A 19518-nucleotide genomic window follows, 5' to 3' on the forward strand; every position below is an offset into this window, starting at 1 on the left:
TTTTTATTTTCTATTTGTATGTCTTATTCTTATGCCTTGTACCAAGAGAGTACAATTTACCAAAGTCAAATTCCTTGTGTGTTCAAGCATACCTGGCCAATAAAGCTGATTCTGATTATATGTGTTACTGTCTTCTACTACCTGTAGATGGAAAAACTCTGGAAAATCAGAACAATTAAAAAAATCTTTAAATACTGATTGGTACATTTCATATAAACAACAAAAATAATGCACACACTTTAGATTCAATACAAGATTTATTTAAAGAATAAATATTTATGTTATTTCATTGTTTATTAGTGATATTTTTCTATCTTTTTTCATGTATCATATTATTTCATCAAGGATTATACTGTATGTCTGATAAAGCTCTGTAATTCATTGTAATGTCTTTCAATACATTGTAATATGTATATTTATTATCCAGCTTTCTTACTGATCTTCTGGTCGTGTAAGAAGCTTGAATCTGATTGGTCAAAACCCTTTGACAGCGGTTATTAACACTCACTAACATGATCAACACCAGAGTCAAACTGATCACACGTCATGTCAAAATAATCCACTACAAACAGTTCCATCACATTAAACAGGCAGATAAGAATCCATCACCATGGAAAGCTAAGTGATGTGGAATCACTGGGATTATTTTTTTAAAACTGTAAAAATTAATCATTTTAAATCAATAAAGTAATATTTTAATCATTGTTTTTGACAACATGTTTGTATTTTAAGTTAGTGGCCGGGTAATAATGTATGGTTAGCAGGTTGTTATGGGAAAAAGATTGTCTCTTGTCTCATCCTGTCGGGATTCTTTTTCCCGACAGGGTGAGAATAACTAAGATAAGGAGAAGGAAATAGGCAGCGCATTATATTTACAAAGCTGCAACAATGATTTATTTGTCATTAGAAATGACTGCTTGTTCATCATAAAGCAATAAGTTAAAAGAAATAACATTAAAACTTAAAACTAATTGACCATTAATAATTAATTAATTAATAAAGGGGAATGGGTGGGATTCAATATTGTTTTTTACTTCTTCCCACTTCTTTTCAGATATGTAAATACAATTCATATTAGTGATGATACAATTTAATATTATTATGATGATTATTATTATTATGCATCGAATATAAAGTTTTTTGTGCCTTTTTTTGTTTATTGTTGCTTGAGATTATTATTATTATTTTAAAATTTGAATAAACACTTAAATAATGGTTGACTTTTATTATTTGTTGGTTAAAATCAATTTCTAAATTATTAGCTGTATATGTGCACATGGTTTTGGTCACTCAGTTGCCAAATAGGCTTATCAATTGAGTTTTTAATCCACATCCTCTCACATGTATCTGAAATGAAGAAGAAAAGTAACAAAGATGGAAAAACACAATACTCTGATAAAGTGAAGCAAATAAGAAAACTCTTTGCATCAATAAGCACACCAAAATCCTTGCATTAATCAACACCAGCATTTTATTTTTTTTTCTCAAAAAGCATGTAAAAAAGAAAAATAAAACAAGGAAGAAAATGCACAAAATGAATGTGTGTATTGGCGTAGAAAGGGGGCGCTTACGTTTTCAAAATGATACACTTCCATACCACAGCTAGCAAGAGAAGGGGGGATAGAGAGGAAAGACTGCAAACACAGTCTACACGTCCTTTTGCTGTAAGGCCACCTCAATCCACAGGTCAAGTTTAAAACAGATCAAATTTAAAGATGCATACATTTAAAATGTCTCGATAACAACAGCATTGAAAAGTAAGTCCACATCAAGTATAGCACAAAAATTAAAAGACTCACACGTTTAACATTAAAACGTTACACTGCAATCATTCACCTGAGCCTCTTGGCACCAGTGTTAAGTGTACCTTATCTGCTCTGTTACACGGAGACATTGCAATTCGCAGATGCTGCAGCTGTACCTTGGCGAACTGCTAACGGAGAATGACAAAGACAGCATTTCCAGATACAACACTCTCGATTTTAAAGCATTCTCAGGGATGCAGCGGACCGTTTGAATAATTGAAAAGAAAATTTAAAATACACACCGTCACACAAGTTAAGGTACTGAACGATATATGTGGATAAAAAGTGGTTACATCAGAGAGTGGCTGCTGGTTGAGTGAAGTAATCATATGTTAAAGAGTGGGGATCTAAAGTTAGCCTGCCTGTTTCTGAAAAGGCATGAACAGGACATTTCTTGGTCAAGATTTGTGGACTCAAAGCTTTCGTTTGAAAAAGCAACAAGGTCAGCTACTCATTTCTAAGGCTTCTTTAAAAAAACAACAAGGAAATATCCATCGTTTTAAGTTTCTCTTCAGCACGACATGCTCAAATTCACAGTACACCTTCAGTCACAAAAACTACTTTGTGTCATTCAAGTGTCAGTCAAGTCTTAGTGGTAGTCATTTCCTAAAATGAGAGATTTTAATGGCTTTAAACTCATTCTTTGTGTAGAATGAAAAAATAGAAGTGGAATCTTTTCTAACTGGATTAATTTCTCTTAGGTGTAGGAATTAAATAAGATTAAAGTTGCTGAAGTGCAGTGGCCGCACAGCAGACTGAGGCAACATATTACAAAACTTTGAATAAAGGCTTCCTAGAATTCACAGGCAAGATATTTTTTCTTCCTCTTCTCTCACTTCCTCCAGTCATTACTGTCACATTTTCCCCAGTAGGGGGTGCTCTGTACCGGGTTTGGCATGCAGCATGCAGGAGCACAAAAGGGGCCAACACTGTGACAAACCCTCCCTCAGACACCCACGGTCAATTCAATACTAGAAATAGGTCCAGGTGCTAAGATGCATTTAGGTTCTAAGACAGGAGACGAGAACAGGAAGGCATTAAGTAATTTAAAAAAAGAAAACCTGTCTGCTCTAGCCGGATGGGACTGTGGGGAACAAATGGCAATGTATGTTAAGGAGTGACTGGGTAGGATCCATCTACGCCCCCGTGAAACCCACCAGTTATATGAACACACTTAGATACAGCTGGAGAACAGAATCTCAAGACGCCACAACTGACGAGTGAAATGACGAGGGAACAAAGTTGTGTGATTTCCTGCGGGGCTTCAGCTTCGTCCGTCAACATCCTCATTTGTGGCAAAGAAATGTATCTTTAGTGATCAACTGAACTGAATGTAAATGCCTGCTCTGATAATGTTCCACATGAAGGTGTGAGGGATGTTTACGAACAAGCATCAGCTTCCCTGTGATTATCAACATCTTGTCTGGTGATGATGTGCGGTCGTATGTGCGAGACAAGAGTTCTGTGGGGAATGTTCACTAAATCACAAACTACAGCTCTATGTACAGACCAATACAAAACACAATCTGAGAATTCCATTAAAATTTCAACCATAAAAGCTCAGAGAGGATCAACTTCTGCCATGACATCAACAAATCCAAACTCAAGTGCTTTTAGAAACCCTTTGAAGAGTGATTTGGAGACAAAGAAATCATTCACAACAACAAAGATCGATACAGTCATAAGATAAGGCTGTTAAAACCCAGTCATCCCGACATGCAAGGATAAGACTTAAAGTGGTCAATAAAATAAGAACAAACCATGGGATGAAGCAACAAAAACAAAACAAACAAAAAGTTAAAAAAAAAAAAGCGAGAGGTGAGCCGTTGCTGATGTGTGCGGTTGTGTTACAGTACTCTGTACCCTGTTTGTTCCTCAAATATATGAAACCTGACAAACTGACATGAACGTCTCTGACAGTGAACTCACCATACTGAGGACTGTTGTTTAGATTTGAGTTAGCTTTTTTTTTTAAATGAGTGAAATTATGTTTTTAAAAATCCTTGGGTGAAAACTGACCTGAGTTTATGCTCGACTGCAAAACATAGATGCTCTGTAACCCCTCTGATATGTTTGCCTGAGCATACAGATTACTTACTCAAAAAATAAAAGGGTGCAAATCATTAAAAGGAGTTAAAAAAGGAAATAATACAAGTGATTATTATCACACTCCCCATTTCAGAGAAGGCATTTGGTCACAATCATCTACCAATTCCAAAGAAGGAAATAAGAAAATACACATTAATAAAATCAAACCCAGAATCCCCAAATTATGATTATGACTGTCAAGTCTTGTCCTATCTGTTTGTGCATGTATCTGTGTCTGATGGCCTTCAAAAAGCAAGTGAGAGCGTGGGTGATTTTAACAGTGCCCCAGCACATGAGGCGTGTGTTCATCGTGATGGAGGTGTAAGGAGGGACAAAAAAAGGAAGAGACAGGGAAGGGATGGGACACAGGCAGACATGATTATGCCGTCTTTGTTATATCATCTGTCTCCTTGGAGGCCCAGAGCTCTTTGTGCTGTTTGCGTCCGAAGCCCTCGTCGTAGTTGCCTTTGCTTTTGAACAGCTGCTGAAAGTGGGGTTTGCAGTAGAATTCGCCTTGAAGGGCTGCAAAGGTGCCAAGGCTGTCGGGGGGAGAAGATGAGAGCAGTTTATAAACAAACTGAAGGGGAGTGATTAGAGGAGAAAGGTCAGGTAAACATAGATAACAGAAACTACAACACCAGGTCCAAAGAAGTCCAGACACTGTGCAAGTGTTGAAAAACAGATTCTGATTATTTGCAAATCATTTAAACACTGTACTTAAAAAGTTCAAAGACAACATATCAAATGGGAAACTGAGCAATCTTGTTTTATGAAAAATATTAACGTTTTTTTTAAAGTTTGGACAAATAATGAGGTTAATTTAAAACACGTCAGGACCATAGAAAGTGCATTTCAGGCCGGCTGACTCCCTCAGAAGTAAAGATAGGAAGAGCGTGGCTGTGATGCAAAGAGGAAACCATGTTTAACAAGATCTAGAAACACTTGCAAGACTCATAAAATGCAATGAGGTGACATTGAAAGCTGTCTCGTGGTCTGTTGAAACAAATTTGCGGTCCTTTTGGAAATCATGGGCGCACCATTTTTAATTTTCAACATTACATATGTTGTCTTTACACCATTTCAGTTAAATTCAGAGTTTAAATGATTTTCAAAGCATCAGATTTCTTTAATATATATCGACACAGAGTCCCACTTTGTATAAATTGTATGTGTACTCACCTGAGTTTGGCGTTGCAATGCTTGCAGCAGAAGCATGTTGAATGGAAGACCATGTTGTTGGCAACCAATCTCTCCATCGGGTAGACTGTCTTCTCACATGATGTACACAATTCCTTTGCGGTTTTAAAGCTGAAGGACTGAGCACAAAAAAAAATGCATTTAGACCATAGACTGTATGAATAATGGACATAGTATCCATGACGTCACCCATCTGTTCCTGAAGCACTGTTTTGACGCCAATTGTCGGCGGGAGCCATATTGGAAATGCTGAAGTCAACCTAACTTAGTGTGAGGTAAAGAGGTGGGGTTTGAGCCTCCTAGCCTGTCAGTCAAGTCAGTCATGTCCTTATTTGGGCAAAAACTCGTAATCTTAATATCTTCTCAACCGTTTTTTGAACCAGGCTGTAAACATGTTTATTTCTGCTGCAAAGATCGTCTTCTTTGAATGGGTGTGTATGTGGTTTCCTGTGTTTCTGCAGCCAGCCTCAAGCGGATTCTCAATGAAATGCAGTTTATAACACTTCAGCATGGGCTTCATATTGTGAGACCGGAGGTTGCTGCTTGATTTAGACTCAAAAACAGGCGGAGATCTAGACCTCCATCCTTAGTGAGATGAAAGCTAGCGCTAACAAAAGAGACAAAATGAAGGAGAGACTTCCTCCCCTCTTCTCTGAGATCAAAAGGCGCACACAACAGAAAACCCTGAAGAGACAGAGGATGCATATTTACCTTAGATCGCTGGACGGGTTTCTCTTCAGTGTTGTTCCTGGTGTCCTGGATAAACAGAGAAAAACAAACTTAGTTAGCACTGAAACAAATGAATTCAAATGTGTGTTCAAATTTTTCCTGAATACAGCAGCGGCTCATGAAACTAAAAGAAGCAGTGGGAAGCATGAGGAGAAGCATTGCCCGTGTACTCCTCATTGTCCTCTTATTACCTTTCTCTGTGTACTGATCCCTTGTTTTCTACCCCTCTTTCTATTTGCTCCATCTGTCTTTTTGCACCCCTGGGAGAGGATCAGGTGCCTTCTGTCTGGTCATGTGAGCTGAACTGTTGGACACTCTGCATGGGGCTGCTCCCAACATAGCAACACAGTTAAGAGCCAGCAGTACAGTAAGGGAACGTCATGAGGCAGGATCGCTGTAGTCGCTTGGAAATAGGAGATTTCTAGTGACGCAAACGTATCATGACTGCCTCTATTATAATGTTAATGCACCTCTGTCACAAACCCTACAATCTTTCTCTGGCTGCTATTTAAAGTTGTATACCTCTCGATTCACACTTCTCTGTTTATGTTTCTGTCAGGTAATTGCAGCTTGAGTCATGATGACAAGAGGAATGGAAAGACTTCCCTCCAGGCACTCAAGAGGTTAAGAAGAAAAAGATAAGCCTGCATGATTACAAGCTGGAGGAAGTTACAGAAAAGTAATGACTGTGTTTGTTCGCATGCAGCTGGTGTGCAGCAGTAACAAGGAACAGCCATATCTTTAAGTCAGGCAAACAGGTAGTTTAAGTGGATAATACGTGCATGCAGTCCGTGGTGTGGAGAAACCAGTGAGCAGGGGGAAGAAGGGCAGCCTCTGTTCAAGGCTGGGGAAAAGTCCACTGCAGACTTTGCTAAAACCCTGTTATGTAAGGTTGGTTTGGCTGGAGCTGGAGGAAGTGGGTGAAGGTGGGTGGGGGGGCTAAGGGTCTGTAGTTATAAAGAGAAGGGACTCTCTGGCATCCGAGGCGAACGCTGGTCATCAGTTTTGAGAGTCCATTAATATTTGACTCGCTGAATTTCCTGCTGTGTGTGCAGAATCACAGACTGAGAGAGAGAGAGAGAGAGGGATGATGGCAAAGTTATCTTCCATATTTAAACCAGAGATCGACAGATTTATCAGATTGTTGATTATAAGCTGATATAAGTCCACCGCAGATATACTAGTGTTTGTATCTATTAGGGATGTTTGTGTTTAGTTGACTGAACGTCTACCTTTCTGGTCAGCCCCAGAGTTCCTAGCCTGTTGAACTAGTTATTATCTCCATTACTGAAGGCCCACAATGCCGGTCATATATTGTGTCTGAAGCCTGGTTTATGCGTTAAATCGGCGCCGTAGGTTATGCAGCGGGTCCGCATAGACCTGTTCCTATGCAGACGCCTATGCACGTGGTCTGACATGCACCTCCTCCACAAGCCCTGTGATTGGTCCGCTGGGCTGCATTGTATTTCCTGCATTTACAACGTTTCCCTAATTGCCACACATGGACCGTACATTTAATCCCCTACAACATTTATCTGTGCCAACTTAACATGATACGTTGAAGTGACCATAGTTCCTTCCTAGCATAGAAACCACACTGCTTAAGAGCGTTAACGCTGGGTACTGCAGAGCCACGTGTGGACTCACAACACACAAGTATTCAGTGCTCACAACTTCGTCCACCACAAACACGTAGACTCATGCAGAACTATAAACAAGGTTTAAGCACCAGCCACCTGCAGCTAGCCATGATGCCATAATGCTCTACTACCCAAATGTAAACAAGCCCAGATGATGAAAAAGTATCTGACTGCTTTTTTTTTTACAGTTATGTTTTTTAGGCATTTTTGCCTTTATGACAGGACAGCTGAAGAGAGACAGGAAGCATGGGGAGTAGAGAGTGGGGGAAGACATGCAGCACATGGTTGCAGCCGGGAATCGACCTCTGTGACTAGGGCTATGGCCTCTGTATGTGGGGTGCTTAGATCGCTAGGCCACCAGCGCCCCACCCCTTTTTTTTTTTAGTTATATTTTTGGCCTTTTTGCCTTTATTTTATAGGACAACTGAGGAGAGACAGGAAACGTGGGGAGTAGAGAGTGGGGGAAGACATGCAGGAAATGGTCGACCGGCCGGGAATGAAAGTGGCGACCCCTGCGACGAGGACTGTAGCCTCTGTAAGTGGGGCGCTTAAACCGCTAGGCCACCAACACCCCACACCAGCGCCCCTTTGACTGCTTTTTAAAGTGTTTTCTTACATTTAGACTTTTTGGTTAGACATAATTTAAATTTCTGTTAAAGGAGCAGGAAGTGAGTCGCTACAAAACATCCTTAGTTTGTTCAATGTTTAACTTTGTTTCAGAGGATCGTGTGCAGAGAGTAACGCTTGGGCAGTTGTTTTAGATACCAGCCAATCTTTAACGGTGGATTTTCTTCCCCTTTAAAATCTGAACTGGTGTAAACAATCAGATGTTGGACTGTCCCTAATCTCTACATCTGCCTTTTAGATAAGTGACTTTCAGCTCTGCGGTTATTTACATGATATTTTTGACCGTTAAATCTCAACATGACATCAAACACAGGAGTCGTTGGAACACTGAGTGTGCCGTCTGCTCTGATGAGAACCGGATGACATGCTTTTGAAATAATTGGCCCATTACAAGTGAAGCCATGCTGCTTCCTGTTGATGCAATCACATCAACTGTATGCCTCCTCTTCATCCCTGATTCCTCTCAGGCCCAGGTAGCTTCACACACTGCAGGCTGCATGCTGCACCACTTCCTGTTACAGCACTGAAACCCAAAATGACTGTGATCCTCTGAAAATGATCTAACCCTGTTATGAACTGAGGTTGAGTGAGTGAAGTTCCCACAGAGCACACAGAGAGGCTTTACTTCTCTCTGAGGCTGTGAGAGCAGCAGAATGAGGTCAATAGGTCCTTGATTTTGTGCGTATGAAATCATGATACTGATGTGGCCTAATAAGGAAAACTGATCTGAGTGAAGGCGCAGAATTGCCAAAAGTTTTTTACTGTGGTGAAAAAACAACTCAGCATGATAAGTAACCATGTTAGGGGGCAGGCATGCATTCCACACACACACACACACACACATACGCAGGCATCCAGGAAGACTTGAGATTAGCTTTGCCATCTTGTCTTCTTTTACCTTATATGTACATGAGTCTTCTTTGCCACAGAACTGTTGAATGTGGCAGGAAGTTCTTGTGACACATGTGGCTTCCTCTGTCTTTCAGAGCGAGAGTCCTAACTCACCATTTTTCCTCTTTTAAAAAAAACAACTACTTGTTCTCCATGTATGCTTCAGCATGAGTGTGAAAAACTCAAAAGGTTATGAACTCTTGAACTAGCTCCACAATATTCCTGGCCAATTAAAAAAACGAGTCAGAGAGACGGAGCACGTGCAAGGGCGCAGGAAATGAAACGCCTTTATGAGCACAGAACAAGGTGTTCAATGTAAACACGAATAAACGAAGGCTTGTAGTGTAATTGATCTGCTCGGCGAGCTCCAACACCATTTTAGCTGTGAAGCAATTTGACATACCAGTGTGTGAGAAGCTCGAGCCAGCTGGAGAGCTGCATCTCACCAAACAAAGACCACTTTCACACGAGTGCTGAAATCTTTCTTTCAACAGAGGTTCAACTCTTTAGTTGCCTGCGGCATCAAGTCCCTGCTTCGATTTCAAATCACACCTGCACATGTCTGCATGTATCAATGTGTGTTTCTGTGTTAATGTTGCCAACACCATGTTGTTTAGAGAAATACTTAAAGGACATATATTGATGGCCTGCTTTCCAACAACTTAGAATCAACTTAAGAATGTCAGGGAGTAAAAAACAACTATTACAGATATTAAGGACACCATGAGAGTCTTCAATGTCTTTAAAGATCATTCAAATTGATATGCCATAAATACATAAATGGAAACAATGAAGTTTGCATTTTGGGTGTAAAGGTGCAGTTCCTGTTTTCTTCAGCACTGCTGCGTGTAACGTCGTCTTTCCCCGAACACACGAGTATCTGTGATAGCAGAAGTGCTGCTTTTCTCTCCACGAGGTCTTCATCAAACTCGTTCTCTGCTCTTCTTTTCCTCTGCAGCCATCATGCCTTCTGCCTTGCATGCAGTCACCACTAAATCGACACCCATGCATAGCAGTTCAGAGTGTGAATGTATGCTTCATATATATAACTACAATGGTTTTTCTGAGTCATTGCTTTTCAAGAGGTCTGCTGTGTTGTGTTCTTTGTGATGGGGATGAAAGTAAAGACTGCAGCCCTGGATACTGCATACAAGTTGTGATTCTGAACATCACAGAGCTCTCAAGTCCTTCTTGGGGGTTCATAAATTCACGTCAGTCCTGGCTGTGGACTGTGTTATCCAGTGGGAGCCTCAGAATATCAGACACAATGTGAAATGCTTCTGCTTTGAAATAGACTTGTAAAGATGTCTCATCAGAGGCTTACTAAAGAGATACTTATACTAACAGGTTACTCTGTGGTATTCAGGAGATTGAGAAGAAAATGGTTCTTATGCACAAAAGGTCTGTTGATATATGGTGTAAACCAAAACAACAAACTTATTGTCTCATGCAGAACATGCAGTGTAGAACCCTTTAGGTAGAAATAACCAAAAGACAAAGATCCCTCTGTGCACAGCTACGTTCAGGAGCCTCACCATTAGCTGCAGAGAGCAGCAGGTTTAATGCCTCTCTAGAGGAGGACAGAGTTTGTTTGTTATGTGAGTTAGGTGAAGTTTAGAATGGGGTTCATGTTCTGTTTTGTGTGCATGGCACGTAAATATAATAAATCAATCAATTAATCAATCACAACTAGACTGTATGAACATTTCTCACCTGCTCACAGTGTATAACCTGACCCGGATCCTTAGGTCAGCAGGTAGAAGACTTTTAACCATACCCAGGGTAAAATCAAGGTCCGGTTAAAGGGGCCTTCAGCTACTGTGGTCCTTCTCTTTGGAACAAACTGCCTGCTGACCTCAGGTCCATCACAACTGTCTCTAAAACATATTTATTTTCCAAAGCGTATGAATGATATAATGACTGTTGTGACTGGATGCATGTGCAGCAACACTGTCTCTGTTTGATTGCTGTTTGCTGTGTCTGATGTATGTTGGGTGCATCTATTGTTTTTCTCTGTTTTTATTGTTCTTTTTTAAAATGTTTTTTATGTTTTTAATTCTCAATGTAAAGCACATTGAGCTTATGTCTAATGAAATGTGCTTCATAAATAAAATTGCTATTGCTACTTGCTATAAACTGTCTTGGTCTCACCCCCACCTGTCAATCAAATCAGCCTAAATCAACCCTAAATATGCAGGCATAATAGCCTTAACGTGGATCAGATGCCTCACACAAAACCATGTTTGTACTAGACTGTTAACATGATTAACTCTGCTGTACAAATGGGGATTTTAGAACAGGCTTGAATGGGGCTCTGTCAGCTTTTGAAGGCAGCCTCAAGTGGACACTCAAGGAACTGCAGGCTTCAGCATTTCTTTTTTTGTACTCTATAGGTTTCTGCTAAAATACAACCTGTTCATGTGTGATTTTAAACGGTGCTGCTAGGTGGACTTTGTCCCCCTAAGCTACCTACACATTTGCAATGCAGACATGAGAGGGGTATTTATCTGCTCTCCCAGCCACTAAGTGTATTTCCCAACTAATCCTTTAAATCAGTAATGGGCTACCACGCTTTTTAATCTGCCCTCTAAATAGTCCAATCTGCCCACTTATGTTGAAGATGCTAGCGTTGAAACAGTTAAACCTTTACTCTTGCAGAGACAATGACACAAAGTCTGCTCTTATTCTTTCAGAATCAGGAAAAAAAGATGTAAAGGTTAAAGAATCTGAGGATAGAAATAATGCGTGAGTCATTCACAGCTTTGGACGTCAAACAGACGCTCAAACCAATAAACCAGACCCCTCCTCTCTAAATCTCAGTGTTTACGGGAGCTCTCTGCTGACGTAAATAACAGCCATTTAGAACAGATTCAAGAGCTCGAAAGGCTGTCACATGGGTCAAAGGTCAAGATGTTCACAAAGAGTTCAAATGAGAAGTAGTGTCTGCTCTTCTTTACCCTTTCTAGTTCTGATAGACACCACACACACACACACACACACACACACACACACACACACACACACACACACACACACACACACACACACACACACACACACACACACACACACACACACACACACACACACACACACACACACACACACACACACACACACACACACACACACACACACATCATAAACTCGCCCTGCTTCACACTTGATCATAGCTGAATACGCACGATTCCCTGCAACAGCTCCATAGAAGGGAAAGCAGGCGCTACATTAACAGATGTCTTATGTCATTAAAACAAGTCTCCCACTCTCTCGCACCCCTTATTTTTAGAGCCGTGATCATTACTTAATCATTCAGGACAGCAGGGTGGAAAACAACAGAACCAACGTGAAGAAGCTCATCCTTTAAACTCCACTAAACACCGCGCCGAGAAGCCCATCGTTCAGCTGTAAATCACTCTGACTTTAATCATAACAAAACTACAGTTTCCAGCTCAGAACTTGCAACACGAACCACAAGTTTCATTTTAATATTTCTGCAGATCTTATCTTGCTATATATATTGCACTTTCTGGCCCCTGAAGCCATGGCCCTGATCCAGCGACTGACGCATCTGCTGCAGGGAAGATATACAGGCTCCTTTTGACACTTCCATCAGTTACTCTGAACATGATGAGACAAAGCAAGAAATGTGGACAAGATGCCAGAGAGGGGGGAACAACTCAAGTCTAGTATGAGGCTGAAAAAGCAGTTCTGTGATGGGAGAGCAGCGCACCGCAGGGTTTTGACACTTGACTTGCTGGGGGAAGTGATGAAAGTCAGAAGTAACAGAGTGCAGAGGAAGGTTCACCACACCAGTCTGCAGACTAATCACATCTGGATGCCTGTCAGGGTGTTCGGTCTGTCCCCACTTCTCTTTCTCTTTTCAGCTTCCTGTGTGTGATCAGAAAGTGACTGGGCAGTTTCTCTGGGGGTGGAGTCAGTGGGTATCGAATGTCTGCAGCACTGAGAGACACTTTTTCCACCTCCTGTGTGTGGAGGCTGTAAATATTAAATATTTAAGGAGTCATCTGAATTTATTCACAGAACACCAAGTCAATAATATTTATCTATTTATTTATCTGTTGTCGTATTTTTTGTGCAGAACTTTCAGGTTCACTTTGGCGCCCCCTGTGGCCAAAGCATGATGATTAATCTCTTTGCTGATATAATCCTTCAAATGTGTTGATAGCAGCTGCGTGCAATCAATGACTGACTGACACCTACCCCCTGACAGCCTTCTTAGACGTAACAGATTACTATAGAGGAATAATCAGTCTCGTCTCTGATGGTCTCGTCTGCTTCCGCACGTCTTAAAAAGACATCATGAACAATTTCAGTCTGTTTCGTAACCAGCTAACACAGGAGCTTTAAGATTAATGCAAATTATTTAAGGACATGGGAAAATAATATCGGCCTCTTAATTGGGCTGAATTAAAAAGCTATAGTGGCAGACTCTAGACCCAAATAACATGCTTAATACAGTACTTTGATTTAAAATTAGGGCTCTAAATACAACAAATATCTGTGTTTTTGACAAATCAACAAGGTGGATTCGTTTGTCTATCACACGTTGTGAAATTGTTGAATGTTTCCATAGCAAGGTGATGTCTCTAAACGTCCAATTGACAAATCAAATGCAGCAAATGTTTCCTTATAAGGAGCTGAAACTTGTGAATTCCTGACATTTTTAGATTTGGAAAATATAAATAGTTGCAGATTATTTTTCCATCACTTGTTAATCAACTTATCAGATCAGGTCTAAATACCTCTGAGTCACACTTTCCACCAACAGACGTGGAAAAGAAACCACTCTTAACTTGACTGAAACGTTTTTATTTTCAAGCTTTTTTTAAATTCTTTTAAAGTAAACTAAAAACTTATACAGGCTGGCTTTTATGTAGGGTTTAACCTTTTTGTTACTTTAATGTTTTATATTGATTTTAATGTTTTATTAGTTTATTAATTTTAATTATCAACTCAATTTTATTGATATTTTTTGCCTTTATTTTATCTTCAACTCTTATCCTTACCCTTTTTTATTTATTTATTTGAACTATTCATATTCTTAATGTTAATTTGATGCTTTAACTTATTTTAGCTACACATTATTCTATTTTAAAATCCATTTTTGTTTTCATTATGTCTTGCAATTATTTTATTTTTGCTTCTCTCTTGTTTTTCAATCGCTGTAAAGCACTTTGAATTGCATTTGATTTGTATGAAAGGTGCTATATAAATAAAGCTTGATTGATTTATTGATTGATTGATTGATTTAATGAGACATTTAGGGCAGAGGATAGAGAAGGAACCTGGGAAGAGAAAGGACAAAAGCCTCTGAACATGGAATGCAATTTAACTGCTATCCAAACTCAAGTGATCTGCTCTTCCAGATTAAGAACGTGGCTTTTACACTTTGAATTAGCAGGTTCTGCTCATCTGATTTATGCACTGTAATGTCTGTGTTACTTCCCTGAAAGAGTCCTTAATGCTTTTACTGTCAGTTCTTTGAAGAAGTGGCCTGAGGGCAGGGCAGGGCAGGACTGTGTAATTATCTGATCTAATACCAAGCTATAAACACAGTCCTAGACTATTTCTAATTCATGAATGAAGACACTGCATTACTGCTAATAGCACTGCGTCTCAGTGGTAAAGTGGGTTGTCTCTCAATTGGAAGTTTGGCTGTTCAATCCCAGCTCCTGCAGTGTGAATGTGCATGAATGAGTGTAGCCAATACTGATAGTCCTCTACTATAATCAGCCTCCAAGTCCATTTACCATCTGAGTGCACTGACATTTCACCTAATGGTGCTCAAGTCTGTGATGTTCATGCAAACAACAAAAGTGTTGCTGCTGGTATGCCGCAGCAGCTGATGTTTTTCTCTAGAAGTTGCAGAAACCAGTGAAGGCCTGTGAAAGAATGTGTTGTAGACCTGCTGCCTGTGTTGACATGACATAGCTGGGGGGACACTGCCTTGTGCAGAGAAGAAGAAGAAACGGCCTCAAGTGCAGTACGACTGATCAGATGCTGTCTCCAGATAAATTCTCCCAAAGGCCTGGAATTCAGGCTAACGTGCCCCATCCCGTCACATGCAAATATCTGCTTTGTGAAATTTCCATCGCACTCCGAAAGGCTCCTTAAACTGTGGTGAGAGACGACGAAGAGGTTACCTCAAATATTTATTCCTCTGAGATTAAATCTGGATCACATCATTTTGCAGGGACGAGATTCCTGCTGAACACATCAGACTTCAAAATGTGAGGTTGCCTTTTGAAACTCGACACAAAGAAACAATCAGAGTCTTTTGAAACCAGGTTACAAACACTCACAGAGATGCAAAGCAATGTGGAGGCTTTTTGTTTCTACAATTATCACTCTTGGGAGAAAGATTCTACAGGCGGAGAGCTGCTGTCAGACACGAGCGTCTGCACCAAGGGTTAAAAATGTAACTAACATAACCTCTATACATCGAGAGCCACCCCGGACATCTTTCTAACTCTGATAAGTTGCTGCACCACTTTCCTTATGAGCCTGTCTGGGATCTGTCTCACTGAAATGTGTCTGGAAAATGAAATAAGTTAAACAAATCAAAGTGAAAGGAATGTGCTAAGTCTTCACGTTCAAAGTCTGAGCTTGAAAACTTCAGCACTGGCTTTCAAAGAAAGATCAAATTTACATGGATGAAGAAACAAGAGGCAAAAAGAAAACTTGCCTTCTTTCAAATTGAAGTGCTGGAGAGATTTAAGATGCACTGATCTGGTGCGTCCAAATGGCAATAAGACAAAAGCCTTTCATTGTAAACACAGACAATCTCACAATTCCTTACCTCCATTGTTTCCTCCTTGTTTGTTGTAAGCACCAACAAACTGAGAGAAATTCCTTCTGATTTAAAGGTGCTTTAGTAATAAATCTGATTCTGATGACTGAAAAATAACCTCCCTTTAATCGATCTGATTCCAAAAAATGTTGAATTCATGTCCCTCACACTTCATTAAACAATCAGATTAAAGGGCAATCCGTACATTTTATCACACTGTGAAACACCGACACCTTTAAAAGGCTCAGAATCAGAAAAATCACCCTGACTACATTCCCCCCGTTTCTGAGCAGAACTGTGAAACACAGATGATTAGGATCAGGACACAAAGGAGCAGATATGCAGCTTGTGAAAACTAGCACTGTGGCTTTTTTTTTGCCTGGAGCTCTATCGCCTGGACCTGCTGGCGACCCATTTACTTCTGTTCTGCACATCTGACAGCCGAAAAACACCCCCTCCTCCCAACATACGGCACTTCAGAAATCCCCACCAAACCAGGTCTTTGTGCTGTTAATGATAATTGTTAGACAGAGGAGCATATGGTGAGACTAACATGTTTTTGTCCTTCTTTTTTAAAAATCCACATCACTTTTTTGGTGGTTTTTTTCTTCTTCTCTTTTTTTTTTTGGGACAAAGACGTCAAATGACAGTAACCGGCTCCTAAATCCACCAGAGCTGTGACGCAAATCATTCATCAGAGCAGGGTGTCAATCTGTGCCGTCAGCTCCGACTGGAATTACAGTCAGGCAGCCCACTGACGGGGCAGGAAATGAAACTGACCATATACTTCCTTAAGCCCTTTCGCCATATGCCGGGGCTGTAATGACAGACCGGTGTAGATGTGGTCCCTGGGATGGAGACAAAGCGGTTTGAGCAGACCAAAAGCCATGTGTAGACTGTTTGGCAAAACAAACACGGAGAAGAAAAGTGTGGAAGGAGTGAAACGCATGTTTTCTCCCACCCTAGAGCTGTAATCCAACGCTGATTTACGCAAAAGGTTTAATCCATTCACATTCGGTATGACTCAGCTGAATATTTCAGCAGCTGCAGGTGAATGCATAAACTGCCGGGGGGTAAAATCCACATTAAGAGGACTTCTTGTTTTTAGAGTATCTTAGTCGTGTTAGTTCTAGATTTTAACTTATATGTGCTGTTATTCTGGTTTTGAAAAGCCAGGGTATACTCTGTATAAAGTACAAAGACCTGATTTGAGCCTTCCCTTATAATGAGTAGCTCAAGGTGATGATTAGTGAACTGATACTGTAATGTGAGAATAGGGTGATGTGACTAACCAGGTTTCTCATGTTCCTTCAAGTTCTAAAGTAGGATAAGCGTCAAACTTATACAAATGTAAACATAATAATTCAGCCTTCATAATAAAGACTGTAATATTTTAGACTGCAGCTTAACCCTCCTGTTGTGTTGTGGGTCAAATTTACCCTTTTTTAAAAGTCTATTTTAGGCAATATATGCCTTCCCAACCTGCTGAATGCAGCATACAAATCTGGGCAGCATGGGACAGAAGAGGTGTGAGGTTAAAATAAACACAAATATGTCAAGTAAAACTAGTGTGTTTATATTTAGGACTTTCAAATGTACATTAAAAAAAGTTTAACATTAACTTTAATGAAAACAAGTGAGTTATCCTCATTGAACCATGATCTGCACTTGCTATTAAATTGCTTTTAAGTTGTTCACTGCTGTCATATTTTTGTATTGGATTGTTCTGTCTCTAGGTTTCTCTGTATGTCCTCTCTGTTTTTTGTTTTGTCTTTTATTTATTGTCATGCCACCTGTGTTGCCTTTTCGCCCAGGTCGTTATTGCAAATGAGAATTGGTTCTCAATTAACTCACCTGGTTAAATAAATAAATAAATATATCTGTGAGAATTAAAGAACACCAATGGACTAAATCTTGATTTAAATGGTTAAAAATTTGATTTATAAAAATATATTATGGGATTTTTTGAGGATTCTGACACTTTTGGATAATTGAACATTATTGCTGTTCCAGAGAAATGAACATGACAGGAGGGTTAACATGCATTTTGTCCTCTATAAGTGAAGTGCTTGTTTCTTTAAATGTGAAACCCCTCTGTTACAGGTAACTTCTCTGTCTGAGACCTTTATGTAACACCTTGCAGGTTGGAGCTGAGTTATATCACATATGGCTAAACATAACTATTGTGTGAAAACAAACAAAAATAAGAACAAATGTGTTTAAAAAATTCTTCACATGGAGACACATGGAAGTGTTTTCATGCATATCTGATTTGCACTAAACTGCATTAAAAAAAAGGGTAATTAGTGTTGTTTTTGTATTTAATATGGATTTACATTGTGTGGTGATGTTAATTAGCCAACAAAGCTAGCTAACTGAGAGACCTGAGAGGCAGCATCGTTAGCATTCAGAGGAACACGACGGCGGCTGTTTAAATCCACCATGAGACCCTCTCCTCATTATGTTCCCTTGTTTCCTAACACCTTTATTACATTTAGAGGTTTAGAATGCTAAAAAATAAAAATGTCCTCGGTTAGCTGGAGGTAAAATCCTCGGATGGACATCATCACCTCACCTCACATGAAAAGAAGCAGCAGAGAGGAGAGAGGGGAGAGAGAGAGAGAGGAGGGAGGGGAGGCTGCAGACACACACGGTGCAAACAGAGAAAAGCACTCACCATCTGCGCTTCTGTTCAGGTAACCTGGAGTGTGTTCTCTCTGAGTCTGCAGGGTGGAGGTCTGCTCTCTCATTCACTCCGAAGGAAGGTGGGTTTGATGGAGACAGTAGACCCGGTGCCGGTGAGTTTCTACCCTCCGCTCCGCTTCACGTCTCGGTTTTCAACAGACCGTTTTCTCTCCCCGGCAGGATGTCGCACGCGATTGGTTCTCATCTGCTGCCGGTGCGTTCAAGGGGCGTCGGATGAAACGCAACCAGGAGGGGAAAAATAAATCCACTGTCCAGATATTTTTGTTTTTTTTTAACACTTTAACTATGAAGGTTTGAGTTTATACAACTTATAAACATTTGATTTGATTTGATGACTTTATTTCGAACATGTAAAAGTAAAAATACAACATCATTGATGAATCTCTTAATTACAAAATGCCACATTGAAGAACAATGCTATAAAAAAACTAGCGAAATATGCTGCTTTGTTTTTTAAATTGAGACATTTTCTTCCCCTCTCTACGGAATAGGATGAGGGCCACTGAAAAAAAAAAAAAATTAAGGTCAAATTTTTTTTTTTTATTTCTCAATGCTAACCTGAGGACATTAATATTATGTTATTTTATAAATGTTTGCTTGAGTTTGGTTCTGGTTCTGGTACTGTTTGCTTGAGTTTGGTTCTGGTTCCGGTTCTGTTTGCTTGAGTGTGGTTCTGGTTCTGGTTCTGTTTGCTTGACTTCGGTTCTGGTTCGGTACTGGTACGGTTCTGTTCTTGTTCGGTTCTGGTTCGGTTCTGGTACGGTTCTGGTTCTGTTCTGGTTCGGTTCTGGTACGGTTCTGTTCTGGTTCGGTTCCGGTACAGTTCTGGTACGTTTCTGCTACGGTTCTGGTTCTGGTTCGGTTCGGTTCTGGTTCGGTACTGGTTCGGTTCTATTCGGTTCTGGTTTGGTTCTGGTTGGGTTTGCTTGAGTTTGGTTCTGGTTCTGGTTCTGGTTCTGGTTCTGGTTCTGTTTGCATGAGTTTGGTTCTGGTTCTGTTTGCTTAAGTTTAGTTCTGGTTC

The 19518-nt window shown here is 40.1% G+C and overlaps 1 protein-coding gene across 1 annotated transcript; it reads right to left on the minus strand.

Moving 5' to 3' along the window:
* Nucleotides 1-1453: 1453 nt before the first annotated feature.
* limd2 (LIM domain containing 2) lies at nt 1454-18766 on the minus strand. The gene is made up of 4 exons (XM_034711183.1): nt 18469-18766; nt 5802-5846; nt 5073-5209; nt 1454-4432 (listed from the first exon to the last, which is right to left on the minus strand). Exons 1-4 carry the CDS (start codon nt 18469-18471, stop codon nt 4273-4275), a joined length of 345 nt encoding a protein of 114 aa, XP_034567074.1. The 5' UTR covers nt 18472-18766; the 3' UTR covers nt 1454-4272.
* Between the last annotated feature and the right edge of the window lie 752 nt (nt 18767-19518).

The sequence above is a fragment of the Notolabrus celidotus genome, chromosome 20 (genome assembly GCF_009762535.1).
Source record: "Notolabrus celidotus isolate fNotCel1 chromosome 20, fNotCel1.pri, whole genome shotgun sequence".
NCBI lineage: Eukaryota > Metazoa > Chordata > Actinopteri > Labriformes > Labridae > Notolabrus > Notolabrus celidotus.